Raw genomic sequence first — 18048 nt, 5'->3', positions numbered from 1 at the left:
TCGTGAGCAGGGCGACAAAGTCGGACAAATCGGGGCCTAGGAGGGCCACGGAGGATGATCCTCACCCTCCTCTGCAACAGATGTTGCAGCAAGGGACCCAATCTGCGTCCAGATCGGTGGGAAAGCGACAGACCGTTGCCACCAAGCCGCAGGAAAAGTCGCGTTGGGCATGAATGCGTGTTGGGCAGGTCCGTGGGCCACTCAGCGCTCGGCTATGTCAGCACACACGAGCTAAATCGGAGATCACACAGCACGATTCTTGGCCTGGACCTACACAAGGTGGTAGGTGCAAGAGAAAGGTGCAGGGAAAAGCAACTCTGGCTTCTTTTGAAGTTGACGTGATTTAGATTTCAACGGGGCAGGGGGTCAGTTGGTGATGACATTTGTACTCTGTGCTTTTTGTGATATGTTTCTATGGCGAAGCGCCGAATCTAAGTACCGTATATCTACGGAGTAAGTGCGAGAGAAGAACAACAAACATCAATTCCAGTGGGTTCTAGATGTTATTAGCCAGCCACTCTTCAAGCCACTCAAATTGAATAGTTCTTAACAGCGACATATTATTGATGGCTTGCAAATAAATCATGCTTAATAGCGGTCTTATAATCATGCTACTGAGTATAGATCTTGATGTGTTTGTTTGTGTTTGTGCGGAATCCATGGAACCGTGGATACCTTAATGCCTGAGGCTCATATACACGGCACGTGCACGCACTAATCCCGATCTAGACGAGAGATCAAAGGGTCATCAAACACGACCAAAACTTCAAGCTCCCGGGAGTCAAAGCCCCCTGGTATCAATTTGGGGTTTGATCATAGTTCTCACACTGACCATGACGCATATCCAAGAATGTCATCTGCAGACCTGCCTAACACGCCTCCCGACGCCGTGAAACGTTCCCGTTATACCCATCGCCAGTTCCAGTTACTACGCCAGGGCTCTACCGCAACACCTCTACGCGCCATTGCGCACATCGATCTCGATGCATTCTACGCTCAGTGCGAAATGGTGCGACTGGGCACACCGCGCGATACCCCACTTGCTGTCCGCCAATGGGATTCATTGATCGCCGTGAATTACGCCGCACGCCCATTCGGTATCAATCGCATGGTTACCACCGCGGAAGCTCGAAAGTTATGCCCAAATATCATCCTACAACATGTTGCGACCTTCCGAGAGGGAGAAGGGGGCCGTTGGGCTTATCGCGATGACTCGTTTCAGAATATCAAAACCGATAAGGTGTCTTTGGATCCTTATCGAGCAGAGTCGCGAAAGATTCTTCAAACAATGAAAGACGAATTGCAGCGTTGGTGTACGGATGATTTGGGAGACAGTGAAGTTCAATCACTCACCCAAGGCCTCTCTGCGGGACTAGAAAAGGCCAGCATTGATGAAGTTTTCATTGACTTGTCTCCCCTCATATATTCTGTTTTGCTACGGAGATATCCTGAGCTCCGGGCGCTCTCGCAAGAGGAGAAGAAAGGTGCAGAGTTACCTTGCCCTCCTACCACAGCATTGCAATGGGGAGAGGATTGCCTGTTTGATCTAGACCTACAGGAAAGGGAGGAAGATGATCCTGATTGGGATGATATCGTTATACTGGTGGCTGCGGAGATCACACGTTCAGTCAGAAAAGCCGTGTGGGAGAAGCTACAATACACCTGTTCTGCCGGAATTGCACACAATAAGATGCTCGCAAAGCTAGGTAGTGCTTGCAACAAGCCCGACAAACAAACAGTGGTGCGGAATCGTGCCGTTCAGAACTTTCTAAATGGTTATAAATTTACGCAGATTCGCATGTTGGGAGGCAAGCTAGGAGATCAGATTACTTCAGTTTTTGGAACAGAGAAAGTGAGTGATCTTCTCAATGTATCACTTGATCAGCTGCGTGCCAAGCTCGATGATCATACAGCGACTTGGCTATATGGTATCATCCGTGGAGAGGATCGCAGCGAGGTCAACCCCCGAACGCAGATCAAGTCCATGTTATCTGCAAAGTCGTTTCGCCCTAGTATCAACTCAGTCGAACAAGCAGATAAATGGCTACATATTTTTGCGGCTGATATTTACGGCCGACTTGTGGAGGATGGTGTGCTTGAGAATAGACGCCGTCCCCGAGTTATCACTCTACATCACAGGGTTGTACAGACACGGTCTCGCCAAATTCCGATTCCCGGGTCTAATGCTATCGATGAGAATTTGCTATACGAACTCGCTCAAACTCTACTGCGACAAGTCGTTGCTGATGGACAGGCATGGCCGTGTTCGAACTTATCTCTCAGTGTGAGCAATTTCGAGGATGGCGTGGGCAAGAATAAAGCCATCGAAAGCTTCTTGGTCCGTGGTGAACATGCCAAGTCTCTCAGTCATGCGTCGTCCAGACCACGCGATGCAGACACTATTTTCGGTGAACAATCCCCGGTCGGAAAAAAGAGGAAGACCGATGAAAGCAACATAAAAAGCTTTTTCAACCAGCCTCAGGCGACTGATTCTATCGCCCCCAACAAAGAAAGTCCCCAGCTCTCATTAGAGGAACCACCAATGTCCAACAGCCTGGTGAACGGCGAAGTACCACAAGACGATTTCGAAATGCCACAATCCCTTTGTCCTCGATGCTCCAAGCTTATTCCCGAGTTTGACAAAGAAGAGCATGATGACTGGCATTTTGCTAAAGACCTGGAAATTCAGGATCGAGTAGAAGCCCGAAGCCCTCACCAGCAAAGTGGGAACGCCAACTCTCGCACACCTACAAACATATCAACTAATCGTGGGCGAGGAAGCCGTGGCCGTGGCAAATCTGAAAAGGGGCAAATGCGACTAGCCTTCCAATAACTCATCGAGTACGATGCAGTCTCACTTAGCCGTAGCTACATGTATAAGTAATTAAGAAAAAATCAAGTTACCATTGTTCCTAACAACAGCTTCTCTCTTGCGGATTTCCCAGCAATTACTTCGCACTTTTTCTTCCTTAGAAAAGGAAATTGTAAATTAAGTAGTGTTTGTGCTATACTGTTTTGCGATCTTCAATAAGCATATCTCTAGAGCAGACAGGGATTAATATTGAGGGGACCTTTCAACGTCATCCTTTCTATACCCTGGTCCAAGTCTCTATGGTCGAGCCACTCCTCAACCATGGATCGGATTCTTCACTTAGATCTATACTCAATTTTAAATAAACGGCTATATAGAGAAAGAAAAGATAGTTTGATCTGCATAAAATCTATAGAATTCAAAATAGCTGTGGCATATCCATTCACGACTGCACTCGTAGCCAGCCATGTCATAGAGCGTGGGTGTGACATCAGTGGGAGGACAGCGGGGTCATCGGACCTGCGATCATCTTCTGGCTGCGCCTCAACCGAATGCTGTCCATTCAATCGCCTCGACCACCCCAACTCTATGGAGGCTATTACTTCCTGACTTATTGTTTCTTCCTCTTCTGCGTCATCGCTTGGCAATAATTTAATATTCGGGACGTACCGCGACTGGCGATTGCAGAGTGCCCCGCTACGTTTGTTCGTGCGGTAAACTCCACGAGACCGAACACCAAGATCTACGATTGACAGAGTCTGAGTTGGATGGTCTACCATAGCTTGAATATCAATTATTTGTCACATAATCATCGCCAAAAGGCTGGCCCTGGTTCTTGCAGAAGCTGCGACGAGAGTGTCGAAATCCCCCGCAGTGGTGGATCGGGACCACTTTTGCCTATGAGCTGAATTCCTCTATGATCTTCAGCTAGCTCTGCTGTTTCTGCCTTAAAACATATCTTTACCAGGTCTCCTTGTGGGTAATTGAATGAAACGGCTGTCGGAGTGCGCTCACCCATATGCTTCCCCTCACCTACGCTTGGATGCGATTGATCTGACATATGATGCCTGTAGGACCACTTCTCATCCTTCGGACCATCACTTTTGCTTTCAGCGATAAACACTCGAACCAATACAGATATAAAGCTGCATTTCGTCTGATACTCCTTGAACATAAAAAAGCTTCATCACCTATTGCGCAAACCCCGAGAGATCAACCAAGCCTTACTCGTCAACACCAACCATGTCTCGCCGAGCAGCACCACCTGGGTATTTTGACGAAGATGATTATGATCTGGACCGCGAGAAATACACTCGCTCACATCGGCCCGATCGTTCATATGAGGAGGAAGTGGATTACCGTGGGAGAAGATCGGTGCCGCCCGTCGAGGAGATGGAGCGCATGCAGATTCGGGAACGTCCTCCAAGAGAGTTCGTGCGCGAGACCTTCTTCGATCCCCCACGAAAGACCAAGCCGCCCGTGCGAATGAGGAGGTCTGTCGAAGAGGTCGCACTGCCTGAGCCAGAGGATGAATACCATCCACCCAGACCCCGACGATCGCGTCGCCGTGTTCGTGAAATTGAGGAAGAGGATATGATTGTGGATGAGAGGGAGATACGGGACAGAAGACGCTATCGTCCACGCGAGGTGGATGAAGAGCATATAGTTGATGAACGGGATCGACGTGGAGGCCGGAAACCCCGCCTGCAACGGGAGCTTGAGGAGGATGAGATGGTGATCAGACGTGGGGGACGGGTGCCGCCATTTGGTTACGATGGCGACAGCGAGCCAAGGCCCCGGGAGAGACGCTTCTCTGATGTTCGCGATGAAGTCTTTGTTCGATCCTCTGATCCACGTCGGAAGCCTCGTCGGCGGGAGGTGGGATTTGAAGAAGATCTGATAGATGATAGAGAAGAAAGACCTCGTCGATCAAGGCGCGGAGTCGAGCCACCCTCCATGAGGAGTATATCGAAGGAAGACGAGCGAGTTATGCGCTGGAAAGATAGGCTGTCGCCTAGAGAAATAGAGCAGGAAGAGGAGCTTCGAGTACGTGCAATGCGGCATCGTAGCCGTCGAAGTCCACGAGAATCACAATTTGATCGGGCTCCACCCGGTGCTTGGCCAGAAGAGCGAGAGGAAGACGAAAAGATCGAGGTAGAAGAGGTTGCATCTCGTATCTCCTCTAAATCAGAGAAGGAGGTGACAGAAATCGAAGAGGAAATTGATATTCGACGAGAAAGACATGAAAGAGATCGTCGCAGAAGCGCGAATAGTGATGAGATTATGGCCCATGAAAGTCGACGCAGGCCTTCAGTACCAGAACGAAATTTACCTTCGGAGCCAACAATGGTACCTAGTACGCGCCATCATGATATGGATAAAGGTGTGTTTACAATTGTTTGAAGTCCGTCGAAGGGCTGGCGCTAACAAATGTCCAGAATATGATAAAATTCGACCACCTCGTGCACCGAGTCCGGAAACTGCATCTTCGCGCGCTGGTTTTGATGAGATTCAAATAAATCACAAGTAAGTTTCGTTCTAGCTTTATAACATTTCTATTTCTTACTTTATGGTCAGGAGTCAAAGGCACGGCCATCGATCTGAGGAAAACATCGCCTATAAGAGGTATGACGATGAAGCCTCCGTTTCACCAACTAGTTGCGGATCAGCAGGATTCCGCAACCCTTGGAGAACTGACGAGCGTCGTTCAAGAAAGGCGCACTCGCTGGGTCGTGAAGGTAAGTCTGTAATCGAAGAAGGGTCTCGCGGTCGCATGCGAAGAGGCCCACCCCGAGAAGTTGAAGAAGTGGAAGAAAATGAGGAAGAAGATATCACAGAATTTCGAGAAAGACGCTCTAAGATTCGACCTAAGGGCGACGATATCAAAAGGGACAGTATAGACGAATGGTCTGTTGTTCATGCTCCCTCAAAGGAGGAAGCTATTGAAATGACCGGCGGCCTAGACGTAGTCGAAATAGCCCCCAAAGATGCATCATCCGCGCAAGAGTCTGAATCTGAATCTGAAAAGGACATTGAGATTGACCGAAGCAGGCGAGTCATGCCAGAAGTTTCCAAAGAACGAAGGGATGAGAGGTGGACTGAGATCACCAAGGATCTGGTGGTCCGTGAGGCCATCGAGAGACTTGGTTATGAGTTTGAAGAGACAAGAATGTTCTATTACATCTTCTCTCATCTTGAACCGGTAAGTCTGTTGAATCTGAGAAAATACTTGAGTATAAACTGAACAAATGTCAGGATGGTATTGATGAACTTGTTGAGATGTCTGATGACATACGGCGAGCTAGACGGAGGCGGATACGAGAGATGCACCGTGAGCGGGCAACTATTCCCGCTCGGTCTGTCTCCTTGGTAGATCATATGCCTCCACGTCCTCGAATTGGAGGAGAAAGACGGGTCAGAGAGCGTGAATGGATCATTGATAGCCATCGCTGATCCGATTCATTCACTAGAGGATGCTAAATGTAACCCTGCCAATGAAACATACCATACGTACACATATGTATAGCTTCAATGTTATACTTATTAAAACACGGTCTCGCCGAGATTTTTTAAATCTGGGGGGGTTGCCTAGGTGGATACAAGAGGAGCAGTAGCCACTGGAAGAGTCCCAGGAGCTCCAGGAGCCTTAAGAGCAGGGTATGTGACGTTTGAAACGTCAGTGGAAACAATTAAATCACGGAGATGACATGCCCATTCTATGTACATCAATGCAGGGTCGGCCAATGGCTATAGGATCGGGTGTCTCTCCTTATCGGGTAGCATTGAAATGGGTGGGTGCAGCGCTAACCTGAGCAACATAATATCAACCATGTGGTTTCCAGTTCAAATACCGGCTCCGAGCCAGTCAATTCTAGTGATAACGCCTCGTTATCAGCGCGGCGTGCCGCAGAAGAACGAGACAGCTAAAAGTGTGTCTTAATCGGCTCCCGTGATTACAAAGTGATACCAATAACTATTTCCAGCCTTGGTCGGTTCCGATATGACCACAGAATCAGCTCATTCTCCTAGTATCTGGTGGTTCTTTAACTTTGTTTGGGACCGTGAGACCGTTGATCGTTGGCACAAGGCCTTCTTCCTTGATCTAGATAATCATATTCTGATTGACCCATACATCCCAATGGAGCCTGTCGCTAACAGCTCCAACTTGATGTGTCTCAGAAACGACCTCTGCACAGTATATGTCCGGGGCTCTCTAGCTTTCCGGCCAGTATGGGTATCAAAGTCTAAAACCAAGTGGGAAATTGATTTCCACTGGCTGGTCAGAGAAGATCATGCGCCATTTTCCCGATGTCGCCTAACTGATGTCCCTCACCTTACGAAGAGCCTCGATAGCTCAGATGACGTGGTTGTGACACTGACGGATGAAGATGAGTCGCGCCGTCTGGTGTCAGGCCATCGGTTCGTGCTAGAAACTGATGACCCAATCAGTCGGCCTCTACCAAACTTTGACATCCTTGATATGCAGAGGCGCATCAATCGTATAGTGGCGATGTGCAGCATTATGGACCATGGAGGTCAGTCGAGCGTCTGCGCTGAGAAGGAAGTAGAGGTGGCCCAGCGGACTGAGAGGGTAATCTGTAAGAAGAAGATGATGACTTCGATCCTCAATTCTTTTCTTCAACGGGAGCAACTGGAAGAGTGTTTGTCAATAAGTTCCCGGTTAGCTTTCAAGAGTAGACCGTTTGAGAATTTGAGATTTGAATGAACAACGCCTTCCACTGTTTCTTGCTTCTATTGCAGTCGTAGTAGTAGTCGTGTATAATAGTACTAGGTGATAGGAGGCGGAATAGGAGTAAGAAAAGGGAATATTTACATTGGTACATGATCGAAGAGAATGAATAATTGCCCAGCTAATGACGACTTAACTCCGAAAGAAGCTAGGTGCCAGCTTCCGCAGAATGCGTATACATATACCTAGTCTTTGTGACTGAGCTTGTCCCGTTTGCTTCGAGTTATCCCAAGTTGATTTTATGGAGGTCAGATTTTTCATTCTTCTTGAGGGATAAACAAGAGATACGAGGTACGAGAGTCTCTCCAGCTCCAATAAACTCATATAGGTGAGATAAGTTCCTAGACTATCAGATGCACTTGTGAGTGGATGAGTGGATGTCTCGGATTTTCATGTGAAGTTTAGAATCATGATGCAGGCCAGGGAGTAGAACGGGGGTTTTAAATCATCTGGCCCGTGTCTATGCAAAAGTCCAATGCAGCCTGAGAGTATATACTATTATTTACAGGACAGTATTCCCGGCATATCGATAAAATTGGTACTGATCCTCTGGGACCTTCCAAGGCCTGAAACTTGAACTTGAAGATCAACACCGAAGCCTTCAAGTTGGGGTTTAAACCGGCACATCATGATGTATACATAAATGCCACACTCTGACAATGAAACTCACCTGGCCAATTGAGTACCATTTCAAGTTGCCAACTTGAATCGAGGCGACCTACTATCCATATTCAAGGTGATCTATATATATCAAAAGTTCATATGCAAGCCATTCCAAGGTTCTCAATAAACCAGAATGAAAACCTTACAATCCACCATGAAAAGTTTTTCTAGATATTCTTAGCAACCTGTCTTACGCCACACAAGTATCGTCGACGTCAAGGTGATTGTCAATGGTCTAGGCCCGGGAACCTTAACCACAACAACGAATGGGCAAATCACAAATAAGCACCCTTATAGCCAAGACAGACCCATACCCAGCCAGGCACAACATTTATGTACAGTACGGATATTTTTATTATGTTCTTGTACTCCGTACTCCGTCAGACACTAAATACCAGAACTACAAAAAACGGGTCGGGTCGGGTCTGTCTTAACATCAGCGAGCCCCGGAAAATCAATGCATGATAATATCCAGGCAAATGCTTCCCAAATAAAAATTGGCGGCCGATCATTAGCCATCTCGATCCTGTGTCCCTTTCTCCTGGTGCAACGTAGTGTGCAGGATTGCATATGCCCCTGCTATTAACCGTGATGTGTGTGGGCTTTGTCTCAGAAATATTAATGGAGGGTTGCTAGACTGTGGGGAGGATGTGGAGTGGTCAGGTACTGTGTGGAATTGAGTGGTGTGCCCCTGTGGAATTTTTTTTTCTTTTTGCTACATGCAGGATTCAATGGATGCATGGAGTGCATAATGTAGTGTAAAGAGTATACAGTAGACAGGTACGGAGAGTTCCGTACATACAGTACATCATCATGGCCAAGTTGGCAGATTGAAAATTGGGTCTCGGGAAGTTTCGAAAGTGGTCATTCCCGCTGACATAATCAGGAACAGACCCAGCATGACTAACCCAAGAAGGTTTTCAGTTCCAAGGATCGCATGTTTTGGATGTCGAAGGTAGAGATGTACATGTGTAGATGTAGATAGGGGATGAAGAGGTTACAACCGGCTAGTTTTAGTTCATTTCTTGAGGGATACATTCACATGGGTATGTGGTGCAGCTTTGAAAGAGGCGATACACGTCAATAATCAAAAACTGGCCGATCATCGTGGCTGCAGCATCATGTCATTTACGGAGTCAAAGTCCTGGGTAATTTACATAGTGGAGCATGTCTGGTCCACTTTTTCCAGGGATTGCTCCGTTGGACCCCATTTAGAAAATTAATAAACCGAGCAAAGCCACTTGAAAAACGCAGGGAGTTCCTCTCTACAGTATGTGTACAATACGGAGTCTGGTGCTCCGTAAAGCAGATTTGATTATACCCACTCAATGTGATATCAGAATAGCCGAGGATGACATGGGTGGTAGAGGTTTGTCTACGGGCAGGGATACAAGTGCTTAGGTTCAGGGGGAATAAGAACAAACATGGTGATTAAGGGGAAAAGAACCAACCACAGCACAATCAAATGCGCCCGGGGGCAGTGAGAGTACATATGTACGGACTACGGACTACAAGTATACAAAATTAAAGCTTCTCCGTACATAGGAACCAGTTCACAGATGAAAGCACCGCCAATCAATGTGGCTGATCAGGTTTTATGTTGAGGGGCAAGCAGGGACGGCATAGTACGGGTATACGGATAGGCAGAGACAGACAGGCACAAGGGGGCATTGGGGGCAAAATATGCAAGTTCCGTCACATTCGGGTATGGCTTGCCTAGGGTATTCCTAGGCTTTCACGGGATTGATCGTCGGTTTTGGCGTCTACCAGCTCGTTTTCCGATCAATCAGGACTAACCTGGATGTCACCGGGTAGATTGACCAATCCACCTTGCTAGATCGGGGGGAAAAAGGCTCCAAGTCTTGCCAGATCGAGCAGGGGGGCCAGGAGAAAGATTGAAATTCATTTCCTGTGGAGGATTTATCCAAGTTTTTAATGTTTTTAATCGCAGGTGTGATATTATGATCTGCTCTGTGCCTCGGGGGGAAGATAAGAGGGCAACTTGAATGAGAGACAGAGACCAATTTCTATTTTCCCCCCAAGGTCAAAGTTCACACATATTATATGTAAGTAATTTTCATTAACTTCATGTGGCTTATTATGGTAGCAATATCTGAGACCAACGATCAACTGGTTATCCACACATTACGTATGCTTGGGTCTGGTTCGCGTTAGTTCCACAACATTGTTTTTTCCAACAGAATCAGGAGATAGATCAACAGAGTAAATTGTAATAATATCTAACCATTATAGGAGATATTTAAAGAAACAAAAAAAGGAAAGAAAGAAGAGGTAAGAGACTAAAAGACGAAGAACCACAGATAAGCGGTATGAAGGGCACGGAATTTGGCGTCCATGCCAACCAACACCAACCAACACCAACGCCAGCATTTAATTTGTTACCAGAAGTGGATCCCACACTCAAATTGGTATTCGGTTTACTCGCACTTACTAGTACCTGAGCTACCTCATACTAGTACAGTATTTTCTTCAAAATTACTAGCCGCGTCGGGTTTCGCTTCAATACATAATTAAGACGAGTCCTTTGAACTTCAAAGAGGATCAAAAAGACTCAAAGATATGGACATATTTATAATCAAATACAAATCAAAATAGAGAATCTTCAAAACCAAACCACAAGGTCACACACATCCTGCTCCCTACAGTAAACACACAAAGCCCAGAAATGGACGTGCGCAACGTATCTAAGATTGTACCCACCTAATGTAGCGGCATTGCCGGGTGAGAAACGTCTACACCCGTGACTTTCGTTTACACTCCTCTTTCTCTTCTTCCCCTGTTTCTCTCATTCTACCCCCTCCCCATCCACCTCTACGCTCCGACCACCCCATTCTCCTCCCCCCGAATCTCGATTGAACGGGTCTGGGAGACGATGCGCGTTTCCCTTTGACTTCTTTCGGGGCCTTGTATTAAAATATCTTTTTCGGAGGGCGGGGGATCATCAGGAAATTCGTGACTCCCGACTCGATCCCTTCGGTACGGGTGATCAACAACAAACATCGGTCGCTACACATCAACTTGACTTCCAGTCTCCATCCTTTTCCAATACCCGATCGCGAACACCTTTACAAAATTACCGTTGCGACTTGTCGCTTGGAGGTTGAGAGTGGACGAAGGGATTGAAAGAAGAAGGGAAAAATAAACAAAAAACCATCACTCTTGGGTGGTGTTCGAGGACAAGGTCCACGATTTTCCCATGATGCACGCATCTATTTTCCTTTCAACTCTGGCTTTGCTGCCACGAGCGTTGGCATCTTCCGATCTCGCCTATTGCGCGACCGAAAACACGGGAACCTCTGGCGCCGGTAAGTCATACCCTATTTGAGCTCCAGATAACCTCAAGACGTAAACAACATTGCTAATTGTACTTCAGTCGTCAATAACTACCAATCGAACGGTGCCTGTGAGGATACTTGTGCCAGTTATGGTCTTGGAATTTTGCAATACAAAGATTGTTGGTGTTCCAACGTGGCACCGGCCAACTCGAGTACGGTCGAAACGACCAAATGTGATTCCGCATGCCCTGGTTACCCATCAGATAGCTGTGGAAGTGCCTCGAAGGGTGTGTACGCCTATATTTTGATCAACTCAAAAAGCATCTCTAGCACAGCGACCGCTGCCAGCATATCGGTAAGTTTACCCCCTGTTTCTTTTGAAGAGTCCCTTTTTGCCCACCATCATCACCCTCTATGAGTCCCCTTGCTGTTCCTGGTCAAATCTGCTCTCTTCACGAGGACTCGATTTTAATACCTGGATTAGGGGACTTCTACCACTTCAAAGAGTACTTCGTCAAGCTCATCATCCTCAACTGTACTGTCTTCATCAACCACTCCCGAAGCCGATTTTTTTTTAACACCGCTAACTCTCGCCCTCAGCATACCGAGGCCGGAACTACCACAACAGCCAATGTTGCTTTGACGACATCTGCAAACGGAGACGTCAAAACTATTACCGTCGCTGCCTCTGAATCGACATCTAGCTCGGATGCAACCACATCCTCCACCAGTGACAAGGGGTCTTCCGGACTTGGTGGTGGATCAATTGCTGGAATCGTCGTCGGTGTTGTCGGAGGTCTTGCTCTCGTCGGCGCTCTCGTTTTCCTCATTTTCTTCTACCGCAAGCGCGCTCGCTCGGCTAGTCCGGTACCCAGCGGGGATATGACGGACCGCAACAGCCAAGCCTCCAATTGGTCTCGTGGTGTATTCCCGGGAGGTACTGGTGGAAGTATGAACCGCCAGAACACTTTCACCGATAACCGTATGCGAAATGGTGTATACCCTAACGGCAGTCGGGATAGCAGCGTCTCGCTGCAGGACAACGAGGACTATTCGCGCCCCGTACTTCGTGTAAGTCTTACCTGTGCAAAATCCCTATCAAAACCCTTGCTAACCATAACTACAGCTTGCCAACCCCGATTAAAATATGTTCTCGAATCTCCAATCCTTCCACACATTTCCTACTTTCACACCCTTACTTCGTCCGCGATTACCTTCAACCCTAATTCAGCACGAATTTGCCAAAACAGCTCTGTTATGATATCCAATTGTCACCCGACTTCTTTCTTTCTATTTTAAGGTGGTGGTCGTGAGGAACCTCGACGTGGGAGAGATCGTTGATCCAACTTGAACTTTTTCATCAGCCATTTACATTGTTCGACTGGATGGAGAAAAAGATCGACATGAGGCACAGAAGTAAACGAAAATCTATTGAGTTGCTTCGCCTGACCCTGGGTGAAGCGATGATTCGCCGTTGGGATGAATTCACGAGCATCAGCATTACATACCTTGCATACATACCGTGGATGATGGACATTCCAGCCCATATGATTCCAGTACATACACGCGACTTGATACAGATCCATTCACCTCCTCGAACTTTCTCTTTTCTAATTTTCATCTTGATTTTTTCACCCATTGTACCAACCAGCCAGCTTTTATTTCTTTTTTATTTTAATCCACGTGTTCTTAGCTCGTCCGGGTTTTCTGCTACGGCGTTAACTCAATGGTGTTTAGAGAGTGAAATATTACAACCTTGGAATCTTACTGAACTTGACCTAGACTTGATGCTCCACTAATGGAGACACCTACATAGAGTACAGCAGAAGATTATACCCTTCCCCTTGACATAGTATCATCACCATGATAACTGAAAAACATCATCTACGCCATGTATGACTGTCCTTTGGTCCAGAACGCGGTCTTTGTGTCACTTACATCAGTTGGTTATGCAATGCTAGGCCATTTGAGAATACAAAACCTGGATAATGCTCCCAGTATGACGGGCGAATCCGGCCAGACGGCCAATACTGAGGTTATACCTTCTTATTGGGGCTACGTGATTGTTGAAGTCATATATCTAATTCACATGTGCGGTACAAACAGATTTTATAGGTGACTAAGTGCCTTTCTTTAAAGATATTCTTTCCGGCATTCTATACACCATGCTATTTAGAAACAACCTTTGTATACAGGTCCCAAGGGATTGATTGACTGTTTTGCCGAGTGAGCTCGTCGCACGGAGGCTTTTGAAAATCAGACTACCTATCTTCAAGTGACTCCTCACAGACTTCTTGATCCCAGCCTTTTCCTGTCTAGTGACAAAGTCAAATTAAGCAAAGAACAAATTTGAAATCCCAGCCAAGCTCTATTCATACGAAGACCGAGTCCCAAGTGAAATCCCTGGACCATGGCACCCCCATTCTCTCGGCTAGTGACATAGCCATTAAAGTCCAAATGTCCCGAAGTTGTAGCCATTTAGCAAACTCAAGAGCTGTCAATCCATTTTCCCTAAAATCGAAATCAGGGCGTTCAGACCCACGATGAAGAATCGCATCGACAATCTCTATATCCTTCGTCCGGATAGCAGAATGCAGAGGCGACCAAGAAAAAGCCAAAGCTGGATTACTACGGAAATTAACATCTGCCCCCCTATCAAGCAACGCACGAACAACCTCTAGCGACTCGATCATAATAGCAAGCCCTAGCTCCGTATGTCCATCTCGATCCGCAATATCTACAGCAATACCGCTCTGAATCATCCTAAGCGCTATATCAGAGTGCCCATTAGCAAGAGCCTCATGTAATGGCGTCCGTCCATTAACCGCAATCTGATCCATATTAATACCCAGCCTTATAAGCGGCCAGGCCAATACTGACTTGTCTTTCCTCTGAACTGCAACATGCAGGGCCGACCCATACGTATCTGATCTTACAGAATTAATGAATTGACCTCTAGCAATATGGGGTTCCAGGATATCAAACATCGTGCAGTCATTAGTACTAGCGATTGCGAATAACATGGAAACTCCCCACTGAAAAGCTACGTTATCCGGAACTTGGTTCACGGCGAACTGCAATGTTGCAGTGTCACGAGCAGCTATGATGCGGTTCATAATTTCTTCGGTGAGTTCCGCGCCGACGGAGGTGAGAACCTGCACGATGCTACTAGCTCTGTAAGGCTGTGTCGCGTTATCGAGGGGAGCCCTTGTTGGTATGACATCTATATCTCGTGCATTCACATCTGCACCCTTCACAATGAGCATTTTTACAGCTTCAAGAGATTGGTAGGAGATTGCAAAATGGAGTGCTCGTATTCCACCGAGATTGTAGGAATTTGCGTCGGCACCTAGATTAAATAGAACATTCAGTCCATGGAATCTGTCCCATTGGATACAGTCGAAGAGGCGCCCTCTTGGTCTCCCGCTCATGTAACCGAACGGGTTTATGTTGTGCTGGCTCACTGGCAGGTCGATGCCTGGTGCCTGGCCCTGCTTATAGGTGAACCGGTTTTGGTAGAGCTCTGCTGGGGCGAGGATTTCATCTGTAGCGCGCACGCGTCTTTCGAACTCGAGGAGGTTGTGGAGACTCTTGCATGTTTCTGAGAGTTGCCCAAGGGATCTTGAGTCTAGGTTTCGAGTGATAAGGTAGAAAATATCTGCGGGTAAAGTACCGAATGGGAAATCGGGGTTGGTGACGAACCTTGTTCTCGGATTTTGAGGCAATTCCATAACTGAGTTGAAGGGGTATGTACTACTGAGGATGATGAGTTGAGATGAGTTGGATGGACAATGCTTTCAAGGCATGATATATTGAAGCTTCAAAAGTTAATTAGTTTCAGACTGGGATATGGTTCAAATTTGTTTGTAGTATGGATAGAATGTCTTTCTCTCTCGAGTGAATAGGATATATATATACTAGTACATATAAAATTGCAAAATGTATTATTTAAAGCATCAATGTGTCAAGAAAGACCATTATGAAATATAAAAAGAACACGGGGTATAAATATGAGCTTGTTTAACTGTCGAAATAGCTGTCCAGGGGCTCTTAGCACAAAGAACTCGATGGACCGAGTCTTTGTATAAGAAACAGATATAGAGATGAGTATATCATTTCTTGTATCAGATTTTGTTTGTCTTAAAAGGAAATATGTCAAAGTTCATAGAACTTGAAACCCTTAGTTGCGAGGTGCTTTCTATATGCCTTTGATTTGTTTGAGGACCTAAATGATCAAGTCCGATATGTCGAACAAGTGGCAATGCCTTTTTGGCTCAAAGGGGGCTATTGACAGTTACAGCTACAGCCAGACATTGATATGGTTAGAATCTTAGATTGCCGTTAAGGTTTACAAGAATCAAGAATAGCAGAGCAAGTGTCTATAATAGTCCACTGTGGCATCATGGGTAACAAAATTTCAGTCGTACCTCAGTTGCTCTTTGTGTGTATTTAGAGTGCCCAAAGAATGAAGAGCGCCGAAGAAACTCCAGTCCTGTGGATAATGCTATGGCCGGGGTTATGTAGTAGATCTGGGGGCTGAAATTGGGCTGAACAGCCTGAGGCGGATATCTACTACATAGTTATTCCATGGGCTCTCTGCTATATTATGCCCTAGTATTTCTGAGTCATGGTAGTACTAGGTGTCTATAAAGTCAGATGAGATAACACCTGATACCATGTCGGAAGGTGAAAAGAGGGGGGTGCGGTCTGCTACAAAGATTGTTTCGGGCATTGAAGTCCATGGCGAGACGGCTTGGAAAGTACGTCGCTTCACGGCCAAACGGATTACCGGGCCTCTACTTATTATCGACCGGGTGGGCCTTATAATAAACTACGCAGTAGATATTGAATCGTACTTGAAGATCATGACCCACTGTAAGCATCCCCGGATCGTCGCCACACGAAAGGAGTACACAGGGCATAGGGAGAAGGGGGAAGTCAAAGACACCCAAAGTCCCACGAGATCTCCAGCCTAGGCGCTTTTCCACTAGTAGGTACAATGAATGCCCCGTTCTCTTTACTTGGAGATTCATATCGATTCGGGCACTAGTATATGTCAGCCCGTGCGCGACCAGTGGTTGTGGTCTGCATTCAGCATCCCTGTTGTGATTCACATTAAGCGAAGGGGCTTCCCCAGATAGTCCAACTAGAATTGAGCTCGATGGAAAGAGGGGGTCAAAGCCATGGTCAAATTTCAGAGAGGGGGGTTATAGTATCCAACGACTGGAGTTTCCGGTAGCCACTCAATCTCGCAGCTTGGAGTCGGCTAGACCCGAGCTGGGGACGGAGAAATTTCAAAAGTGCCATTGGCTCAAGTCAAGAGAACGGACCCTAAACCAGTGCAGTGTGAAACTCGCATAGGGGGTGTCTGGCCGAATGTCGGAAGAACCGGCTTATCAGCGGATTCGGTTGCCCGAAGCAAAATTCCGTTTCGTCCAAACAGAAAGCACAAACGTAAACAAAGAAGACGCTAGTTGCATCTCATCTCCGCCCCCTGAACCCTTATGAAAAATGAAAAAGTCCCAACCCCAGATTTGCCTCCCCAGCATTTTCTACCTGGATATTCACCGGGCGTCTGGAACTGGTAAAGTTGGAAAACGAAATGTTGCATCTCCAGATGTCTCGCCCCATGGGCAGCATTTTATGGGGCCACGCGTCCCCTTGGCGACTCTCATCCCGAAAAGCTTAGTGGCCTTACCGAGGACATCCATAGATGCCGAGTCTTACTGGATGTGTCCTGCCAAGTCATTGTGGCTAGGAAGCTTCCGGCTAATGTTATAGGCCAGGGCCCCACTTGGTCCATGGAACCTTTCGAAGGAACGCATCTCGTGGCGTGTGGATGGATTCCAGAATGCTACCCTCTTTGATAGCCCCGAAATGTCGAACGAGTTCACTCGAGTCAATCATTAGAACACACATCCTCTTGGACCTGTTTGATCTAGAATCATTTTATTTTTAATATATTATACTCCTGATGGAGTTAATTCTTTGGAACCATTCAGGGTCGTAGCCGATACTCCATACTTTTCTCTCGTCGCGTGCGCCGGCAATACATGTTTTAGTTGCGCGTTCTTGCGTGGCCTGTGTATAATTTCGCTTCTAATCGCTTCTAATTACTGTGTGGCCAAGAAAAATCTTTCTTTTCTCGTGACAACGACGCGGCTTAGCCATTCATGACCAATCTGATCTATCCATGGGGCTCCCGAATATGGGGTCAGCCCATAGAAAAATTCAGCATGCAATAAAGAAAACCCGGGAAATCACGCTCGGATCAGGCACTAGCGGAGTTATCCTGTTAGTCTGATACGCTATCCCACAGTATGATTCTCAAAATACAAAATACCATCGGTCAAATATCGGCCACAAGCGGGGTATTAAGGTCTGTAAGGAATCCCTGTCCTAGGCCCCGCCGTAAGCACTAGAGACTAGATCGAAGCACCCCAGAAGAGCCCTTAACATGTTACTGGGGCAAATGTGTCTAAGCTGACACTTGCAGGAAAACCTGGCCGTGGTGATGGCCAATGGTG

At 46.8% G+C, this 18048-nt stretch overlaps 4 protein-coding genes across 4 annotated transcripts; 3 read left to right on the top strand and 1 right to left on the bottom strand.

The window, feature by feature from the left end:
* Positions 1 to 850: 850 nt before the first annotated feature.
* On the top strand, positions 851 to 2833 carry N7478_005778 (DNA-directed DNA polymerase eta; the record flags this gene model as incomplete). Its single annotated transcript, XM_056921992.1, has 1 exon — positions 851 to 2833. One exon carries the CDS (start codon positions 851 to 853, stop codon positions 2831 to 2833), a length of 1983 nt encoding a protein of 660 aa, XP_056780029.1.
* A 1221-nt stretch (positions 2834 to 4054) lies between these two features.
* On the top strand, positions 4055 to 7538 carry N7478_005777 (uncharacterized protein; the record flags this gene model as incomplete). Its single annotated transcript, XM_056921991.1, has 6 exons — positions 4055 to 5195; positions 5251 to 5338; positions 5390 to 6014; positions 6068 to 6181; positions 6708 to 6741; positions 6796 to 7538. 6 exons carry the CDS (start codon positions 4055 to 4057, stop codon positions 7536 to 7538), a joined length of 2745 nt encoding a protein of 914 aa, XP_056780028.1.
* Positions 7539 to 11445: 3907 nt separating this feature from the next.
* N7478_005776 (WSC domain-containing protein) lies at positions 11446 to 12665 on the top strand (the record flags this gene model as incomplete). Its single annotated transcript, XM_056921990.1, has 4 exons — positions 11446 to 11551; positions 11620 to 11876; positions 12122 to 12592; positions 12648 to 12665. The coding sequence occupies 4 exons, from the start codon at positions 11446 to 11448 to the stop codon at positions 12663 to 12665; spliced, it is 852 nt and encodes a 283-aa protein (XP_056780027.1).
* Positions 12666 to 13893: 1228 nt separating this feature from the next.
* Positions 13894 to 15252, bottom strand: N7478_005775 (F-box domain and ankyrin repeat protein; the record flags this gene model as incomplete). Its single annotated transcript, XM_056921989.1, has 1 exon — positions 13894 to 15252. The coding sequence occupies one exon, from the start codon at positions 15250 to 15252 to the stop codon at positions 13894 to 13896; it is 1359 nt and encodes a 452-aa protein (XP_056780026.1).
* Between the last annotated feature and the right edge of the window lie 2796 nt (positions 15253 to 18048).

The sequence above is a fragment of the Penicillium angulare genome, assembly GCF_028827245.1.
Source record: "Penicillium angulare strain IBT 27051 chromosome Unknown utg000004l_segment0_segment0, whole genome shotgun sequence".
NCBI lineage: Eukaryota > Fungi > Ascomycota > Eurotiomycetes > Eurotiales > Aspergillaceae > Penicillium > Penicillium angulare.
Note: the sequence above shows the minus strand (reverse complement) of the source record. Positions and strands in the feature narration are given on the sequence as shown.